The sequence below is a fragment of the Lampris incognitus genome, chromosome 10, assembly GCF_029633865.1.
Source record: "Lampris incognitus isolate fLamInc1 chromosome 10, fLamInc1.hap2, whole genome shotgun sequence".
Lineage (NCBI taxonomy): Eukaryota > Metazoa > Chordata > Actinopteri > Lampriformes > Lampridae > Lampris > Lampris incognitus.
In genome coordinates, this window is record NC_079220.1 from 48369331 (window position 1) to 48389719 (window position 20389).

The 20389-nt window shown below is 44.5% G+C and overlaps 1 protein-coding gene across 2 annotated transcripts in view; it reads right to left on the minus strand.

The window, feature by feature from the left end:
- Positions 1-20389, minus strand: part of dnm2a (dynamin 2a) — a 36631-nt gene that overhangs the window by 14318 nt on the left and 1924 nt on the right. For both annotated transcript variants that reach the window (XM_056287392.1, XM_056287390.1), the window contains exons 2-13: positions 15507-15580; positions 15014-15163; positions 14685-14888; positions 14169-14267; positions 13876-14036; positions 13568-13710; positions 13193-13328; positions 12609-12676; positions 8973-9111; positions 6677-6763; positions 6297-6367; positions 4974-5025 (exon numbers count right to left, since the gene is read on the minus strand). In XM_056287392.1, coding sequence (XP_056143367.1) covers positions 4974-5025; positions 6297-6367; positions 6677-6763; positions 8973-9111; positions 12609-12676; positions 13193-13328; positions 13568-13710; positions 13876-14036; positions 14169-14267; positions 14685-14888; positions 15014-15163; positions 15507-15580 — 1384 coding nt within the window. The remainder of the gene's footprint in view (positions 1-4973; positions 5026-6296; positions 6368-6676; positions 6764-8972; positions 9112-12608; positions 12677-13192; positions 13329-13567; positions 13711-13875; positions 14037-14168; positions 14268-14684; positions 14889-15013; positions 15164-15506; positions 15581-20389) is intronic.

The window sequence follows — 20389 nt, forward strand, 5'->3', positions numbered from 1 at the left end:
TTAAAACTCTCCTTCACTCCCTCTCCATAGAGCGGAGGACTGGAGTGAGTTACTGGGCAGGAGGCGGGGGGCAGAGTCGGTGGTTAGAAAGGGCCAACATAAACTAGGGAGAGGAGGCAAGAACATTGGAAGCTAAAATGGTAGCTTTCGTTGGCAAGGGAAAAACCTAAAACCCCTCAGAAAGTTGTAAAAGTTTAAAACCCTGTCTTACAGTTAGCTGGAAATGTTTTGACAAAGTCCAGACTACAGAAGACGAGAAAGTTTTGTGGAGGTTGGTGAGTCAACTTTTGTTTCTGGACTACAAGAAAGTTGTTATTCGACTGTCTTGAAACTGATAGATCCATTTCTTCCAGGTATGCATATATACACTACCGTTCAAAAGTTTGGGATCACATTGAAATGTCCATATTTTTGAAGGAAAAGCACTGTACTTTTCAATGAAGATAACTTTAAACTAGTCTTAACTTTAAAGAAATACACTCTATACATTGCTAATGTGGTAAATGACTATTCTAGCTGCAAATGTCTGGTTTTTGGTGCAATATCTACATAGGTGTATAGAGGCCCATTTCAAGCAACTATCACTCCAGTGTTCTAATGGTACAATGTGTTTGCTCATTGGCTCAGAAGGCTAATTGATGATTAGAAAACCCTTGTGCAATCATGTTCACACATCCGAAAACAGTTTAGCTCGTTACAGAAGCTACAAAACTGACCTTCCTTTGAGCAGATTGAGTTTCTGGAGCATCACATTTGTGGGGTCAATTAAACGCTCAAAATGGCCAGAAAAAGAGAACTTTCATCTGAAACTCGACAGTCTATTCTTGTTCTTAGAAATGAAGGCTATTCCATGCGAGAAATTGCTAAGAAATTGAAGATTTCCTACACCGGTGTGTACTACTCCCTTCAGAGGACAGCACAAACAGGCTCTAACCAGAGTAGAAAAAGAAGTGGGAGGCCGCGTTGCACAACTGAGCAAGAAGATAAGTACATTAGAGTCTCTAGTTTGAGAAACAGACGCCTCACAGGTCCCCAACAGGCATCTTCATTAAATAGTACCCGCAAAACACCAGTGTCAACATCTACAGTGAAGAGGCGGCTGCGGGATTCTTGGCTTCAGGGCAGAGTGGCAAAGAAAAAGCCATATCTGAGACTGACCAATAAAAGAAAAAGATTAAGATGGGCAAAAGAACACAGACATTGGACAGAGGAAGACTGGAAAAAAGTGTTGTGGACGGATGAATCCAAGTTTGAGGTGTTTGGATCACAAAGAAGAACGTTTGTGAGACGCAGAACAAATGAAAAGATACTGGAAGAATGCCTGACGCCATCTGTTAAGCATGGTGGAGGTAATGTGATGGTCTGGGGTTGCTTTGGTGCTGGTAAGGTGGGAGATTTGTACAGGGTAAAAGGGATTCTGAATAAGGAAGGCTATCACTCCATTTTGCAACGCCATGCCATACCCAGTGGACAGCGCTTGATTGGAGCCAATTTCATCCTACAACAGGACAATGACCCTAAACACACATCCAAATTGTGCAAGAACTATTTAGAGCAGAAGCAGGCAGCTGGTATTCTATCGGTAATGGAGTGGCCAGCGCAGTCACCAGATCTGAACCCCATTGAGCTGTTGTGGGAGCAGCTTGACCGTATGGTACGCAAGAAGTGCCCATCCAACCAATCCAACTTGTGGGAGCTGCTTCTGGAAGCGTGGGGTGCAATTTCTCCAGATTACCTCAACAAATTAACAGCTAGAATGCCAAAGGTCTGCAATGCTGTAATTGCTGCAAATGGAGGATTCTTTGACGAAAGCAAAGTTTGATGTAAAAAAAATCTTATTTCAAATACAAATCATTATTTCTAACCTTGTCAATGTCTTGACTCTATTTTCTATTCATTTCACAACATATGGTGGTGAATAAGTGTGACTTTTCATGGAAAACACAAAATTGTTTGGGTGATCCCAAACTTTTGAACGGTAGTGTATATATATCAGTCATACAGCTAAATAATAGCATCAATTCAAATAATTTAAAGCTTATAAATACAAATGATCATAGCCATAAAATATTCAATTAGGGAATAATTTTGTCAAAACTGGTTAAGCTATGTGAATCAAAAGATGTCCATTAGAAGTTTTGATTAAATATGTCAACTGATTGACTGACTCCCCACTGCCATGCCTGTGCTCTGATTTGAACGGTGGAGATGTGGTCAGTCCTGAACAAAGAAATCTGGCATGCAAACACTTGAAACCTCACTAACAGCAGGCTTGTGAGCAGATGTGCTTGCAATAAAGTTGAACACATAAGACTGGGGATTATGTGAAATGGGTCTAGTGACATGCATTAATAGCATTACAAGGAAAAGTTAAAATCTCTTTGGACGTCAATGGGAAATTTCTAGAGAGAATTTTCAAAGAATAAAAAAAAAATGATTCGATTGGTTTGTGCAACAATCAAGATTCAGTACCCTGCCCCACCGGGGCCCACCCCTGTTGTCCCCAGTAATGTTTAGGAAGATTCCTCACAAGGGAAACTGTTGGGTCACTGTGCCTGAGGCAGCAGGGGTACGAACCCAAAGACAAGAGAACTTGTGTCAGCCAAAATCACTTGTAGGGGGAGATTCGCCCATTAAAGCTGCAGTCTCTCACTAGAAATATACAGCATTACATTTACATGGTAGCTTAAAGGACCCTTCGGATTGACAGAATTTACCTGTGTCAAGGTTACAAAACAGTTTTGGTGCAGAGTTTGCATATTGTTAGTATAGATATTCATACACTTAAAATTAAGACAATTACTGTCTTGTTAGAACGAAACCAAGAATTACTGAGAGGACAGTTGGCAATTACTGGTCAACTGTTCCCAATGCTTAGATTCAAACTGATATCGTTTTGGTTGTGAGTCAAGCGACTCTACCTTCTCCTCCTGGCCCTCTCCCAGTATGCCAAGCTGCAGGGGATGGGGAGAACATCCATGAGAACAGAAACACAAATGACACTGTCAAGCATCAGGCTGCACTGTTAGGAGTTACCTGTACCCGGTCAGCTTTACGGAGCACCTTTACAACCTTAAGTATATGCTTAGCAGGCTGACCCCAGTGCCTTTTGACTGCCTCAGTTCTCCTTCATGGCCTACCCCTGCTGACCCCTTGGCAGAGTGTGGCTTAAGTCTGTGGGGTACTTACCAGAATTTCACCCTGCGGTAATGGGAAGATGAGTGGAAGAAGGGTTAAGGCAAAAGATGGCAGGATAAAAAATTAATTAATTAATAATAAAAAAAATCATAGCCGAAAGAAAGGAGAGCAAGCAAGCAAAAAAAAAAAAAAAGAAGAAGAAGAAGCGTACAGATATGAGGAGAGAGGGAGGGTTGGGAATTGTAGTGGGTAAAGATGTGTGGAGTTTGGTGGGACAGGAGGTGGGGGAAAGTAGGAGGGGAAGGGGAGAATGGAGAAGAATGAGGTTGAGACAGAGGCAATGATGGGTTTGAAGAAAGAGAAGACAGGGAGAAAGGAGGAAGGAATCCATGACAAAGCAAGAGACAGAAATGAATGGAAAAGACAGCGATATACATCAATAGACAGAGAGAGAGAGAGAGAGAAAGAGAAAGAGAAAGAGAGAGAGAGAGAGAGAGAGAGAGAGAGAGAGAGAGAGCAAGAGAGTTACATGCAATTAGAATTTCTTATAGAATATCACAATTCGGTTATTTCACATTTCTTAGTGAACTGACAGTAGCAGGGGTCCATGCGCATTCTAAATTTCAATACAAAAAAGATTTTTGTGAGTTAATGGGAGGACAACAAAACAAACAACATAGTTTTGATTGTTGCTTTGTTGTAAGACATCATGCCTGGGCTTTGTCACCGAGCGTGCAAACAGCAATTAATGACAGCAGTGGGAAAATAAAACGCTCATTTCCGAGCGCAGTAAAGCAGGTGGGTGGGTGGGGGTGGGGGGGGGGGGGCTTCTCACCTTCACTTACGCAACCCTCCCCTCACTGAAACTAAGATTCTATACACTGTGATGGACCTCTAAAAGACATGGTCTACCTGCAACCTCCAATACTGATCATTCAATAACGTGGAATCAGTGTTTCGCAAACACATATATGCACACCCAGTGAACTTCATCTAGCATCAGTCTGGACGACACATGAAAGGAGGCGCCAACTTACAGAAGTCAGCCAATTTAACACCTGACTTATCAGTTGGTGGGACTGGGTGCAGTAAGTACTTAGGGGATGTAAATGACAGTATGATTAGGAGTTAGATAAGGTATAGATCAATAGTGTAGGGTCAGATCAATACTGGAATTGAGTATTTATTTGCGTGATTAATTAAACAGGTTGACAAAATGTGGTATCAACTGACAGGGATTAAGGCTGTGTGTCCCCCCCGGAGATCTTCTTCAGTAAAAACAGCGTTTGCACTTTGGGGTGATCGTTGGGATAGCCTTGTGTGGAAAACAGGTGTGAGTGCAGGGAAAAGATGCTGTAGCTGTTGCTATGCCAACAACTGAAAAGATAAGGGAAATATTGCTTCACACTGTTTTGAAAAAATTCATATTATGATAATCCGCAGGTGTTAGGTCATACAGACTGAGGATTTCTGTTATCACTACTATCAATTGTTTCATTTAAAAAAAAAATTTTTTTTGGTCACTCCATCTTTATTGGAAGTTGGAACAAGAAGAGGCACTGAGGAGCTGAGGGGTTCATCAAAGGTTAAACATTGTTGAGAAATTGTAAAGAGCTGGAACTCTAACAACGCTACATGCTAAAGAGCGACTAGGTCTCCACAGTCTTCCAACAGCACAAATTTTCCATAGAAAAATGAAAATGAAACAAAAATCAAGCTCAACTTTTCTTTTTTTCCCCCCAGTTTTCTGGTGGACACAACCTAAACCTTGCAGTTGTTGAAAAGGGCAAAAGTGTGGTGATATAAGGGTGGAGGAAGGCAGATTGACAAAGTACCTGGTTGGGAATGGCCCTCTTCTTGTTTGCTGCAGTGTTCCTCTGTTGAGCACTGTCACACCGGTAAGGAAAGAGAAGAAAGAAAGAAGGGAGAGAAATAAAGAGAGGAAAGACAGACAGACAGAGAGGAAGGCAGGTTGGTAACAAGGAACATCATGCTTCATGTTGAACATTATATGTTAAACGTCAACATTATACGTTAGAATAATCATATTACATATGTATTTGTCACAGCTGTTCCATTAATATCAACGCGCACACAAAAACGAAAAGGGTGTACAGGTATTTGGACAGTGGGGAGGGGGACACGCACACGCTTACAAACACACACTCTGTACTATCTTGACAGCCCACCTGTTGTTGCCGTACCCAGGGGGGCTACCATCATCCAGCCTTCTGTAGTCAAGACTGAAATTGATGTCACGAGAACTGTTAAATATCCCTCGCTAACTTGTGACAAGCTATGGCAATCCACTCATCATGCGGATGCTAGACTAAACGCACACACACACAGACCCGTCCTCTGTTACTCAGTCAGTAGCATGACTGAAACAAGGGGATGGGAAGCCCTGCTCTACTGCATGCTACAGGTACTGCTGTAATTGCCACACTGGGGACTACATGGAGCGAGCCACAAAATGCAAGGCTCCGCAAACTCATTTCACGTGAGCCACTAAGTGTTTAACAGCGTGCAAAAATCAACATTTACGACGAGCGACAGCAGCTGTGAATCGATGCGGTTAACGGGGACCCGGCTTGGTCCCGCGATGCACTCTTTGAACACGCAGCCCTGACAGTCAAATAGCCAACACCAGGCAGGACCCACAGAGCAATCAAGCATGCTTGATTGCGCTCATTAGGCAGGAGCGGCATGGCAACATGCGAGTAGAGGGCTAGACAGCTACACTGACCTTGACCCTCCTGACCCAACTGCCCCCGCAGGGGAGACGGCCATTGTGTTTCTGGCAAGATCCTTAATAGGCATGTAACATTGTTCTGACTCACCATTGCTTACAACATGTGGCTAATTATAAGCAGACACACTTCTTGAGAATCACCAGTGCCTCGCTGCTGGCGATCAGAGTAAGGTTTTCCCTGGCAGCAAGGGGACAGAGGGTCTGCTTATCCAGTGCAGGTTGGGCATTGGGTTACAGTATCCTCCCGACCTCCTTAACACATACAACTAGCAGTCCAACTGCACCTCAGCTAATGGCAGCCATAGAGTTAATTTGCAATCACGACAACCCCTATACTGACACCAGGGTGATGGGCTACAGGCTTTAGGGTGGGCTGGGAAAGGGGTGAGGGGTGGGGGAGGCATACTTAGCGAAGCCTATGAAGTCCTCGTGGTTGGTGTTGATGTAGGACAGCTCAATGTCAATCAGTAGCAGAACCTTGATTAGAGACAGAAAGTCATAGTTAGGATGGTGAGTTCACAGTCAAACACAACACCTGAAAGTAGAACGATAAAAATTCATCAGTCCTCTCAACATTTCACAGTGGTATGGCAAGCCGCCAAAATGTCAAATTAGTAATATATAATCAGAGAATAAGCAGATTGACTTATTTGCTTAAACAACAGTAACACGTGGGAAAAAAATATTTCTAAATCCCACCTGAGGCCACGTCAAGGCACCGACCGCCCTGCGTTTAAGTACCAGTGTTTAAGGTAAGAGACACAGCAGCACTTCCAGTCAACTCACCTGGTCCTTGGTTTTGCCTTCTCTCTCTCTGACATAGGTGGTGACAATCCTCTCCGTTTCCTCTCTCAGTCTGGGGTAAGAACCGAGCTAGAAGGGAACAAACCACACAACTGCAAAACTGACAGGAGATGGGACCTACACAATAATTGTACGCATGAAACCATTAGGGCTTACCAATGCACATAAGCGAGAAGAAGAGAGAACTGAAAGCATATAGAAAATAGTGCATAGGGAAAGAAACTTGATAGCAGCAGACATTACACCCCCCCGCCACCCCCCAAACGCACACACACTAAACTACCACACATGCTCAAACAATTACCTGCACAATCTCATACCCACAAGCCTTTTAATACAGGGCATATGCACATACAGCAAATGTCTGAATTCTATGAGGCTCTTGGAGAATTTACTACCAGCCAGGGATGACGCCGTGAATACTGAGCCTTTTCAGAAATGCGCTCAGAGAATTTTCATCAGAAATCACAGGGCAAAACACATAATTTAGCATTCAGGGGAATTTAAGATTTGAGGTCATGGAGACCTGCAAATCCATTTTTACGAGTCATCTCTCGCTGATGGTAGGGTGCTGATATTGTTTCAGATTAGTGAGGACCGACTTGAGAAGGGCAGAGGGGAGATGTGAGTGATAAAATAATGTGAGAGACAGAGAGACAGAGAGAGGGAGAGAGAGCCTCCCCAGCTTAAGTAATAGCAGTGAGACTGGGTGGAAATGTGGGGGCAGAAGCCACATGTTTGTGCATGGGAGGGTGGGGAGATTTATGGTGTGCGGCTCTTCCCTCTTTCCACAAGATGGCAGCAGAGCAATGTTGCTATGGAAACACTCCATTTAAGCTGCAACCAGAGGCCACGGGCTATTTGTCTCTTCTCCCTAACCTCACTCCCTCCCTCTCCATCCGGTTTTAGCAGGTAGCAGAATGTCAGTCTGCCATGTGGGTCAGTGAGGGAGTAGAGCCGGTCGCTGCTGTGCCCAGGCTAATGGAGAGAGAGGCCTTGAGTCTTGGGCAGGGAGAGAGGGAGGGAGCGCCACAGAGGTGAATGGAAGGGAGGAAAAAAATCATCTTAACAAGCCAAGATCAGGCTGACGTATGGGAAATGAGGAGCAAGCGTTTGAAAATTTCAAGATATGCTTAAAATTTCTGACATGATTTGCAACTTGATGCACAGTCAGAGGGGGTATGGAGGCTTCCACAAAAATGGGAGGAAATAAGAGTGGAGGTGGAGTGGAGGGCGGTGATGCAGGGACTAACACACACAATCTGAGCAGTTTTGACGAATGGTGTCGGGGCGAGGGTGGAGCAGAGTGTGGGTTGATTTCACTGGTGGACTGTCTGATCAGGTGTAAGGGGAAATTGGGCGTTCATAAAAGGAGAGGGGACCCCTCCCACTTATCGCGTCCCCTCATCAGGCTGCCCCCCCCGCCCGCAGGTTACCTTGACGGCGCATTTCATGATGAGTGTGGTGAGCTCGGACACCACAAGGTCCACGCATTTGAGGCTGGGTTCTTTCAGTTTGAGGATCTGCTTTTTGACTATCGCCTCAAATGCCAGGTCGGGGGTGAAGAGCCCAGTTCTGAGGGGGCAAACATTTTTTTTTCCAAAGGTGGGGAATTTTGTGGCAGCGGTAGAGAGAAAAGAGAAAAGCAGGAGAAAAAGAGGAAAAAGACAAGAGACAGGGAAGAAAAATAGGGAAAATAAAGAAAAAGGCCTTTTGTTGAGTTAGTCATCTCTTGCTGCCAAAAACAAAAACCAAACAGTGGATGACAAGCCGCAGGTTTCTGCATTTTCTTAATGAACTACCCTCTGCTGTTCTAGCTAATTCAGTGGAGCAGAGAAGGTCCATGCATCACGTCCGACTTGACCCCTCCCACCATAAACAAAGAAAATATAATGTTACTATTGAGATAAGACAGGTATTTCTCACTGAGTACAGAGCTATGAGACCTGCAGCTTGTCCAGGAAAGACCAGAGATGCGTCAGTCCCTGAGACATCTCATCTCCACAGCGACACTACACCCGTCACAACACTCCACAACACGACACAATGCCTGCGCACAGGGCTGACCGGGGCTGGGCTGAGGTGAGGGCGCACCGCACAGAACCCACTTCTCTGGCGAAGTACATTAGTTCAACTTTTACATAACAGACTATGAAGAGATTCCCTGGGGGGCCTCCGACAGGGTGTTTGTTCTGTGCCTGGTATACCCTACCCACCCTGCGGGTGCCCCCTGCCCTGTGCCCAGGCTGGGTTGGGAGATGCCGGACAACTGCAGTACCTTGTTGGTGCACTGCCTGACTGTGTTGATGAGCTCCTGAATGACCAGATCGATACATTTGAGACAGGGCGTTTTCAGCTTAACGATCTGCTTTTTCACGATGGCCTCAAACGCCAGGTCTGGAGTGAACAGGCCCGTTCTGAGGACGCACAGAGAGACAGAGACACGGAGGCAGACAGACGGACAGTTAGCAGAAACATGGACAAACAGAGGTGGGCGGACAGGTGAGGAGATATGATATAAACACAGACCAGGGTTCATACATGCATTATGGGAGAAAAAAAGGCCCTTTTCAAGCACCTTCTCCTATTTCCAAGGACCACCACCTTCATTTCAGTTTAACTTGTCTAGAATAACAACTGCATATTTGTGGAAAATGGTAAATGGTTTGGCACCGGGGATTGATTTTTATTATCATTGTTAACACGGGATATCACTGAACCACTAAAAGTCACCAAAACACATTTTCCATAGCGTCACACGCGTATCTGTGTATCCGCATGTCCGTGTTAGACATGAACCCCGCCACTTCCCTTTTTTTTTTCTTTTAGGATTTTCTGAAGTTACTGATCAAGCGAAAGTATATCTTATTCAATGTACTGCAAATTTATTCCAAGCACGTACCAGCTTCTGTGATTTATATGCCGGCTATATGCATTCATTAATTTGCTTGACTACCCACCAAGAGACAGCGGCGCCTGCCCTACAAGGTTCCCTCTCATAACACGTTCAGGAGTGGCCCGGTGCAAACAACCACCGTGCACCCCATCAAGTCTCATGCGCACAAATACACATAGGCTACAAATACATAAACAGACCGCCCTACGTGCAGCGACAGAGAAAGAGAGAGAGATTTACTGTGTAGATCCATTGCCAAGTTTTAACTCTTTTGGGGCAAGAAGGAGGTCCAAAAACTTCATTGTTGACATAATTTGACTTAAAGCTTGTGTGACTGAAAATCAAAATGACACGCCGAATATACAAACGATGGCATAAGGCTGTAAAAGATAGGTACGTGAACTTAGCAGTCACACAATGTGAATTGAGAGGGAAGGAAAGTTTGCGCAGTTCTGAAATAGTTAGGCTAACCAGAAACAGCACATAGCCTTCCGTGGCTTTAGGGAAATAGAGCGATATTTTTTGGTCATTTTTCTGATGCAGCATTTTGTAAATGAAGTACCTGAGCTCACGATATCGATATCCAGACTTGCACTTCAAAGAAACAGAAGAATATGTTCTTTCTTTTTTTGGGGGGGGGGTTCCCCCTTTTTCTCCCCAACTGTATTTGGCCAATTACCCTATTTTCCGAGCCAGCCCGGTCGCTGCTCCACCCCCTCTGCCGATCCGGGGAGGGCTGCAGACTACCACATGCCTCCTCCAATACACGGAGTCGTCAGCTGCTTCTTTTCACCCGACAGTGAGGAGTTTCGCCAGGGGGACGTAGCACATGGGAGGATCACGCTATTCCCCCTGCCTTCAGTTCCCTCTCCCCCCCGAACAGGCACCCCGACCGACCAAAGGAGGCACTAGTGCAGCAAGACACAATCCCACATCCGGCTGCCCAGCTGCAGACACAGCCAATTGTGTCTGTAGGGACGCCCGACCAAGCCAGAGGTAACACGGGGATTCGAACCGGCGATCCCTGTGTTGGTAGGCAACGGAAATAGACCGCCACGCCAACCGGACGCCCCAGAAGAATATGTTCTACCAGAACAGCTGACTTGCAAACATTTAAGGCTTAGCCTTTACTTCTGAATCAATTGCAAACCTTAAAAAGTTTGGAGAATTGATCAAATCCATCCCAGTTCATGTTAATTTTCTGATCAGACAAGCAATGTGATTTCCATTTTTTGGCTGTAACATTCGCTAAGTCTTCGGTTCTCTAACATAACCACATTGGCCTTAGTCCCAACAACAAATATGAAATGATTTCGCTCGTATAATTCAGTGCATACCACACACCAAAAATCCAGCCTTTCCTCGCTTCAACTGGAACACAACAGCATCAGTTACAAACCAGCCACTACAGGCTGTGATTACAACCACATGATGTGAACTGAGCCCACATTAGCTAGCAAATATGTTGAAAAAATTAGTCTCATGTTGGCAAGCATAGGCTTATGCCAAGTAGCAAACTGATTTTACTTTTGCCTGGCATGATGTGAGGTTGTGGTTTCTAGTCTGAGGTGGTGGTTGAGGGAAAACAGAGAAGGGGGACACGAAGAGATTTTTGGGTGGGCTAAATGTGGACCCAACACACTTTAAGCAAAAGAAGAAAATAAACCATAGTGACTCTGATTATCATAAAGTCTACTACTACTACTACTTTCGGCTGCTTCCGTTAGGAGTCACCAGAGCAAATCATCCGTTTCCATCTCTTCCTGTCCTCTGCATCTTCCTCTGTCACACCAGCCACCTGCATGTCCTCCCTCACCACATCCATAAACCTCCTCTTTGGCCTTCCTCTTTTCCTCTTCCCTGGCAGCTCCATATTCAGCATGCTTCTCCCAATATACCCAGCATCTCTCCTCCACATGTCCAAGCCATCTCAATCTTGACTCTCTTGCTTTGTCTCCAAACCGTCCAACCTGAGCTGTCCCTGTAATATAATCATTCCTAATCCTGTCCATAATATAAATGAAGAAAAAGGAGAAATAATGGATAATTTATCAATTTGAAATTTAAGTACTATTTAAGGACTTTACAGAAAGGTAAATCAGTTCATTCTGGACACAATGTTTATTAAGAGGAACGTTTCATCACTCATCTATGTGACCTCTTCAGTCTCAACTGACTGCAGGTATCCCCACCCTTATAAACAATACAGTAGGTGGGGATACCTGCAGTCCGTTGAGACTGAAGAGGTTACTTAGATGAGTGGTCCAGATGAACTGATTCACCTTTCTGTGATTTCCTTACCTGGATTACTGAGCATGCATAAAAAAAAAGACATTTAAGGACTTTCCCACCAAAGAGGCTGATTTTTCAGGCATTCCAGCACTTGATTTAAAAAAAAAAAAGTTCTTTAAGGATCATGTTCAAATCCTGATAAATGCACAGATGGCCAATGGTAGATGCAGGACAAAAAATAAATAATGTCAAGGAAGGCCAGGCACATTTAACAAGGTAATCACGAATGTCAAACATGACAGTAACAGAGAGAGATACATCATATCATAGACAGACACAAATGGAACACGTAATGGAACACAAAACTGGGTCATAATGGATGAACTGAATCAGCAGACAGAGAAAAGGATGCTGGAGTTGGTAGTGTTGTAGAAGAAGAGGCAAGAGGAAATATGTGGTATATGGTACGTGAAAACCTCACTAACAGTAGGCAGTATGTGGAGGGAAGGTCGATAAATGAAACCGGTTTATATTTCACATAAAGTAACAAATACTTTCCGAATAACGCTCTACATTTAGGTGGTGGCACGCCTGACTCAACATCCCCAACTGAAAGTCATTAACATCAAAATAGAAGTAAGAGAGAAGTTGTGAAGGAGGGGGAAGGAGAAGTAAACTGCATGCAGCAGTAGTCCACATTAACACTGTGCATGGGTGAGTGCTAAATAGTGTCTAATGAGCTCTCATGAGTAGGAACAGGATTTTAGCCATTCCTGCTACACTTGCCTGACACCGTGGACATTCTTGATGGCATGGCTGATCTCCCTCCTCAGCTCCTTCTCATCAAACACAATCTGAGGATCGTGACAAATACAACAGCACTTCATCAATATCAGTGGGCAATTCAACACGACCTCATCCCTTAATTCAGCTAAAACAGGATCCCCTTAGGCTTAGCTCTACATCTGTATGCCTCGCGGCTCTCACTGGGGTTGTCACAGTGGTACTTTTGACACCCATGTTGTTATTCTTCAGTGTCGGTGATAACCAGGCTTACCGCTTTTCATTATAAGATGGGGTGCTTTGCAATATGGCTGATGAGTGATCAGCACGTTAGGCACCTTGTTGAACAGTTTATTCGTTTAGTGCAGTTGCTAAATGCCAGTGGTGGAGTACAAATATAACATTTTATCCTGCATTTGGCCCTAATCAGGGCTCACAGTCATCATTTTAGCAAATTTTTGCACATATCCTGATCTGTTCTCATATAAAGCACATAGTATTTTTCCACTTAAAATGTGCTATATAAATGAAATGTGATTAATTGCCACCCAGGAGAACTAACTGTTGCAATAAACCTCTCCTCTCACCTTGACAAGTTCAAAGGGGAAGCGTTCATGGAAGATGCGGTTGATCTTAGCACCGCCTGACAGCTCATTTGTGTCTACCTGGTCCCCAGAGCCCTCGATGCACTTCTCAAAGTCCACTCCGAACTGCTGCACCATCCTGGGGAGGGGGTGAAAAGAGATACAAGAGACAGGGTGAGTATAGGCGACAGCTAGTATTTCAATCCAAACATGAAATTTGAGGATACAATTCTGATGATCGCCGTTTTGGTTTGATTTACTGACACAGTGGTGATACATGGCAATTGCAGTGGTGTTGGCGCAACTCTCTAGAGAGAATGGAAACATAGCCAGATTTTTTTTTTTTTTTTGGAGAGTTGGGGTTTGAAATGCACTCACTGCAATAGGGCTTTGGTCTTGCGTGTGGGGTCGTCCGGACGGAAGTTCTTATATTCCTCAACCTCCTTTTCTAGTGAGAGGAGCTGGCTCTGAAGCTTACTGCGAAGACCTGGCAGAGTGTCTCGGATGTGGTTGGTCAGTTGCTAGACAGAGATAAAGAAAAAGAGAGAGAGTAGAAGAGTTTTACCTGTTATTTGAAAGAATGTGGAATGAAACTATAGTTACAACACCATGTTTGACTGCTTTAAAAAAATAAGAAGGAAATATGTATATTAAAAAAAAAAAAGAGCATGTTGGTGACAACAGACCTGATTGAGGGTCTTTTGCAGGTGCGGCGTGCCCATGCGCTCTGCCATGTGCCTGTAGCCAGGGTGGGACAGAAAGAACTTTCTCTCTGCGGCCAGAGCAGCACGAATGTCCTTCTTACCATCTATGTCCTTCTGACTGCGGTTCACAACGCCAATGTAGCCTGAACACATGTGCAAACACAAATAAGCACTGTGCAGTCAACAAGACTGTGTGTGTGTGTGTGTGTGTGTGTGTGTGTGTGTGTGTGTGTGTGTGTGTGTGTGTGTGTGTGTGTGTGTGTGTGTCTTTTTACCTCTACGCAGTGGCAGAAGCTTATTTTCAAGAATGTCTTTTGCATCTGTTCCTTCGTCCATCAGGTCCAGTTTTGTGATAACACCAATGGTGCGTACACCTGAACAGAATCAAAAACATAATCCAGTTCATCCGTAAAAGATTTAATGATTTATAACTCCATCCTCCAAACAGCTTGGAAAGCCTTAATAGGCAGAGTAATTATACTGTCACTTTGACCTGCTGTGAATGAGAACCAAAAGGAGACTGAAACCACTAGAAAACGTTAACAGACATTGATATATGATTTTTATATTAAAATAACTACAGAACAATGGATAGCCGACATAATGTCTAGATATCATAATTGGAGAATTTAAAAATAAAAAATGTGATACCAAGTGCACAGCCTTCATTTCTCCCACCACCCACCCCTACTAATACTACTACTGCTTTCGGCTGCTCCCGTTAGGGGTCACCACAGCGGATCATCCGTCTCCCATTTCCCCCACCACCCTTCTAAAGGTTAAATCCTTACCCTGCGGGTCCACCTCTTTGGCAATCTTGAGGGCATCTGAGTTGGCCAGATCTGTATTGGCTGGGGTGACAGCCAGGATTAGACAGCTCTCCTTGGTGATGAACTGGAGCAACATGTCTCGGATTTGGTGCTCAATGTCCACTGGCTGGTCCCCTACAGCGACCTTGGTCATCCCTGGCAGGTCAATCAGGGTCAGGTTCAGCACTGAAATCAGAAGCACAAATAAGCCAGGCGATGGACCAGAAAGTGTCATGGTTGATGGGCAGATGGGTACAGATTTACTGCAGTGGATATTTATGATGAGTTGCATCAATGCTTGTTAATATTACCATGTGGGGAATAGACCCTGAGGTTAATGGGGATGGAAGAGATGCCCTTGTTGGAGCCTGTTATCCTGTCGGTCTCCGCCTCGATCTCTGCCCGCACTTCATCAAAATCCACAAACTTCCGCCCTTTGCAGTGCAGGAACTCAGCATATTCTGAAAAGAGGGAATAGTGAAGGAGACAGAGGGAGCAAAGAAGAAGTGAGACCGATAGACAAGGAGAGGGAATAATAGAGGGAGGGAGAAAAAGTTTGAAAGCAAAAAGAAAAACAAGCAGGGGGAAGTACAAACAGAGGAAAATAGGGTAGAAAAAACGTAAGCGAGAAATACAGAGAGAAATATAAACAGAGAGACAAATAAAGAGAAGAAGAGAACGTTAAATAATATAGATGAAGGGAGCAGGTAGCAGAGAGTACTCCTGGCTGGAGGTGATGGAGTGTAGGGGCCACATGCAGGGCTGCAGTGATGAAAGCAGCCGGGGCAAGACTCTCCTACTCACCTGCTTTGTTGTTGACCAGCTGCAGAATGAGAGGCCTGCGGGTAACAATGCCTGATCCACGTGGGAGAAAGTCCCTGAAAGACAGAGAGAGAAATACAGAGAACGAGAGGGAATAATGGAGAAAGAGACAAGACATCGAGAGAGGGAAAGTGATGAGAAGAAAGAGAGAAAGTGAAAGAGGAAAGAAAGCAAAAGAGAGAGGGAGAGAGCAAGACAAAGAGAAGATGTGCAAAGAGCAAAAGAGATGAAATCAAAACAAGAAGAAGTTTGTGGGAGGGGAAGGAGGGTGGCAAAGCAACAGATACAGTGGGAGAGAGGAGGAGAGAAAGTTAAATTATTCATTACACTCAAGGTCCATTTCCTCACAGCATGGCCTCTGTTAAATTGATGGGCACAGAGGAATTTCACGCCTCCAACCTGTCTCAGAACAAATCAAATGTGACAAAGTCATTTTCTCTCATCATTACAGCTTTTCAGATCAATTCATGCACACCCACTCTTGCTGTTATGGCTGCATTGATTTTGTAATGTGGCGTTTTTCTACTGATGCACACTGGTTGCTTGTTGGAGCAATCTAACGCCTCTAAAGGGCTATTTGGAGGAGCAGCCCCTGGTTTCAACTGACCACGATTCGTTTTTGTGTGCTTCTGACTGTGTAAATATATGATATCACCAAGATAACGCCAAAACTGCAATCACCTTCGAACTTGTACTTGACATTCTCACCACATGTTGAAACTGCTACATGCTTGTTTCTCGAAACATCATTACACAACCAATGCATTTCAGAATGAATCATGGGCTGACAGTAAACAAAGGTTGGCTAATGCTATCTTTGCAACAGTGCTTTGGCTGAGACCCATAACCTATAGGACACAAAGAGATCTTTTCAAAGCTAGCGTACGTTTTCCCCTTACAATGACAGAGCACCTGAGGAATTTCAACCCCACCGCCAGAGTTGCTTAGTCAGCCCTCAGATACAAGGACCTCCACCCTGTCTCTTCTGCTCTCTCCCTCCCAGCATTCAAAGCCTCTTCTGCTGCTGTGTAACACGCTACATCTGGTGGTAATCAACAAACCCCCAGGCCTGGAACAATCCTAACCAGAGCCGAGGTCTGTTGCTAACCCACATTGGCCTCCTTTTTCTCCTTCACTCTATTGCCAGATCTACAGGCTGAAGGGGGACGAATATGGGGATGTCCTGCCACCCTGCCTGCTTATCTGTCTGTCTGCCTGCCTGCTTCAGAATGAAAGCAATGCGTCAGCCACACGGCAGAGGAGGAGAAAAGGAGCAGCGACACTTCATGGTGTCTGCTATTCTGGTGCTCCAGCTCTGTGCTCAAACAGAAGGGGAATGTTCTGGGTTGACCCACTTCAGCAAAAAAAGCCCACAGGTCTGTCGTTCAGCACTAGTGTTGTGTTCTGAACACAATGTGGAGTTTGCAGGTATTTGTCTCTGTTGCTGGCAGTATAGAAAGCCCCGGACAGTGAGAGGCAGAGAGGATTGTACAAAGAGAGAACTATATATATAGAAAGAGACAGAGAGAGAGAGCAAAACAGGCTAAGGTTGGAAGTCAGACTAAATACAGAGGCTGTGGAAGCACATCAACCTCTCTTCAAGTACTTAAGTATTGATGGATCGCTCCAGTTTCCAGTAACACTTTCACCAAATCTTTAACAGTAGATTGCCACGTTAATGGCCCAACAGGTGGCCGTTGGCCACAAATTCAGAGAAAAGGAGAAGCAGGCACAAACTAGGCCATGTGCCGATGTAAGAACATAGGCTACACAAAGGGCCTTTTCCAAATGCTTTTCTGTGAAGACAACCACATCCTATGGATCTATTCAGTCCTTCCGCAAACAGAGATTTATGAAAAGCAAATGCATTTTTTTAAGACAAGCAAGTGGTCGGTATTCTATTATTGATGTGCTGTAAATGATAGAGGAGGCTGAGCAGATTGTGTATCATTTCATGCATTATGGATGGCTGAGCAAAAAGCATCAGCCTCCCTCCCTCTGCCTCAACAGAGTGAAAGAGAGAGGGAAGGATGGAGGGAGAACAGCAGAGAGCCAACTCCCCTCCCCCCTGCCTGCCCTGACAGCCTCTGCCTTTCAAAACTAGGGATATTACACAGCGACTCCAAGAAGCCAGCCAATAGCCGACGCTTCCCCTGCTCAAACCCATGGCGAATAGGCGGGGCTGTGATTGAGATGTGGAGGCTCAACTATTAAAATTTGAGGTCACCACACTGTCTCGCGGGAAGCTGGAGTGCGCCAACATGTGTCTGAGGTTTGCAAGGTTTCTTGTATGTGGGTTGTTGGTATGGCACCAAACAAATATTCCCGGCTCCCCACATTCCCGCACTACAATCATTCACATTTCACTCTGGATACCAGGCAGCCAAGTGTTTTGAAGAGCTCCTGAAATCCCCTTGTTTGGTTGAAAAACCCTACCCTCTCTGCCACTCAGATCTTTGACTGGGATTCCCTCTCCACAAGGTCAACTCCTGTACTCAACACAAGCAACCTGAACGATGAGTGTTGCTGTTTAAATCCTTGTACATGCTGTAAAGTGTCAAATCTCCACATCAACTATATCGAGATTTGCAAATCCACATGAATTTCAAAAGTAGCTGGATCCTCGTCAGTAGAGAATTAATATAATTACAGCATGGGCTGAACAAACCATAGCAACAATTTGGGATATTTAAAAATGAGCACTGGATATCAACAGGTGTTTTAGCCAAATTAACAGAAAAGCTAGACTTGAAGAATTTCAGAGAATATCCGTAGTCCAAATGTCACAACAAATCTTCACCCATGTAGCACAAGTGTGCTCATCCTGCCAAGATACTTAAAACCTACACCAACTTTTTCAGCAACGTGCAGTTTCCTTGTCTCATTGTAGTATCGCTAATTAGCCAACTAGCAGCGAACCAGATAAGAGCCCCCACCCAGGCCAGCTTGTGGTGCTAGATATAACCTCTTCATTCTGCCAAAGGACAGTGACATCACGACACAGCACAGACCAAATACCAGGACAAAAGCCTCAGTTCCACTTCTAAATTTAGAGTTATTCATGGTTCAATAATACATAAGTTTAAAGAGCGGAGTGGGCTAGAAAAATAATGCTGAGCAGTTAGACTCAATATAATGGGGTTAAGCTGCAAACAAGAACTGTTGTCATTGGTAGCGTTGCATTTCAGCATTCAGTGACAGGCTGAAATTTGTTTTTTATACAGTTTGTGGGCTATTTTAATTGTTTTTAAGCAGCTGTTAGCGGCATTATGGCATTTTAAAAGAGAGCACGCCAAACTGGGGGGGGGGGGGCTAATGAGCCCTCCAATAGAACTCTGGCTGGGGACAGACTCGTTCTTCCTTATTACTTATCTACCCTGGACTTTGAATTCAGAATCCACCTCTACAGCTAGCTGAAAGCTCATTATTTCAATGTGCAGCCACTTTAGGCATGGCCAAGCCCTGGGATACTTATTTGGTTATCTTGATACAAACTCAAACAAGGTACCCAAGTACAAACACATGCCCCTACAATCACACACAAAGGCCTACATGTGGCCTCTGAATCAGCGTGATTTGATGAGTCTGCAGCATACAATAGACACATAACAGCCAACCACTGTGTCCGGGTCTCCTGTGACAGGGGTTGGAGGGAAAGCAAGCCCAATTTACATCAGTAACAAGGGCTGAACAGAACAGCGGCAAAATAACTCAACCCTACCTGACCTGCCTGGCCCTATAAGCTGCATCGAAGCAACCAAGAGATGGAGGTACAGTTCCCCTAGCAGCAGATATGGTCTGAACCTACTTTCAAACCTTCCTCTAACACTAAATATAAGATTGCAATCCAATATCTTTGGTGCTGGATAGAATGAGACGAGCAGGGGCAGATATTTCAATTACAAAGGTAGGCGAAGACAGGGAAGTAGAAAACTGGGTGACTACTATGCCATATAACACGATGACATCAGCATGGAATTTTAACAGGACAGAGAAGAGGAGGAGCATTTATACACTCGGGGTGTGTGTGTGTGTGTGAGTGAGTGAGTGAGTGAGTGAGTGAGTGAGTGAGTGAGTGAGTGAGTGAGTGAGTGAGTGAGTGAGTGAGTGAGTGAGTGAGTGACTCAGTATTGTGTGCATTCTCATTACTGACTGACTCTGTTCTCATTGTTGGTTCAGACAGAGAAAGGGATATTATTTTACTGGCGTGGACATAGAGATGAAGCCACACTTTCAAATACTAACACATCCTTCTCTTTGCCAGAGATCTCAGCAACTAACAAAACCACTGAACGGCCATCACTCAAAACAGTAGCTCTGTGTTTAGAATTCACAACACTAGCCTAACTTTCCTTATCACAGCAGAGGACTTACAAACCAAACACTTTCATAAATTTGCATACATTTAAAATCACATTCAAACATTTGCATGACAGATGGTCATTTCAAAACACCAACACCTTTCAGACAGAACACTGAAGTCACAGGCTTAAGATATTGGCCTCTGGACATGCAGCTAAGACCAATAATGAGTCACTTCCATGCAAGTGTACTTGTTACTGTGGTGACCAACAGCACTGCCCTAACCACTGCATGTTTGAAGTAAAACTTGACCTTGCGGCTACTAGTTCCACAGTGTTAGCCTTATGAGGACAGCTAACAGGTCGAGCAACAAAGCATCAATGCATTCAGCTTTGAAAAAAATCATTCCAGGGTTACTGTATAAGGTGGGCAAGATTTGTGGTGATTTTTAAAATGTGCATTTGCGCGTACATTTGCAAAGTGGAGCTTTTGAACATATAAGTGCATGCTCTGGAGAATCATATTGCAGTAGATGCATGGAATGCTGAACTGTATTGAACTGA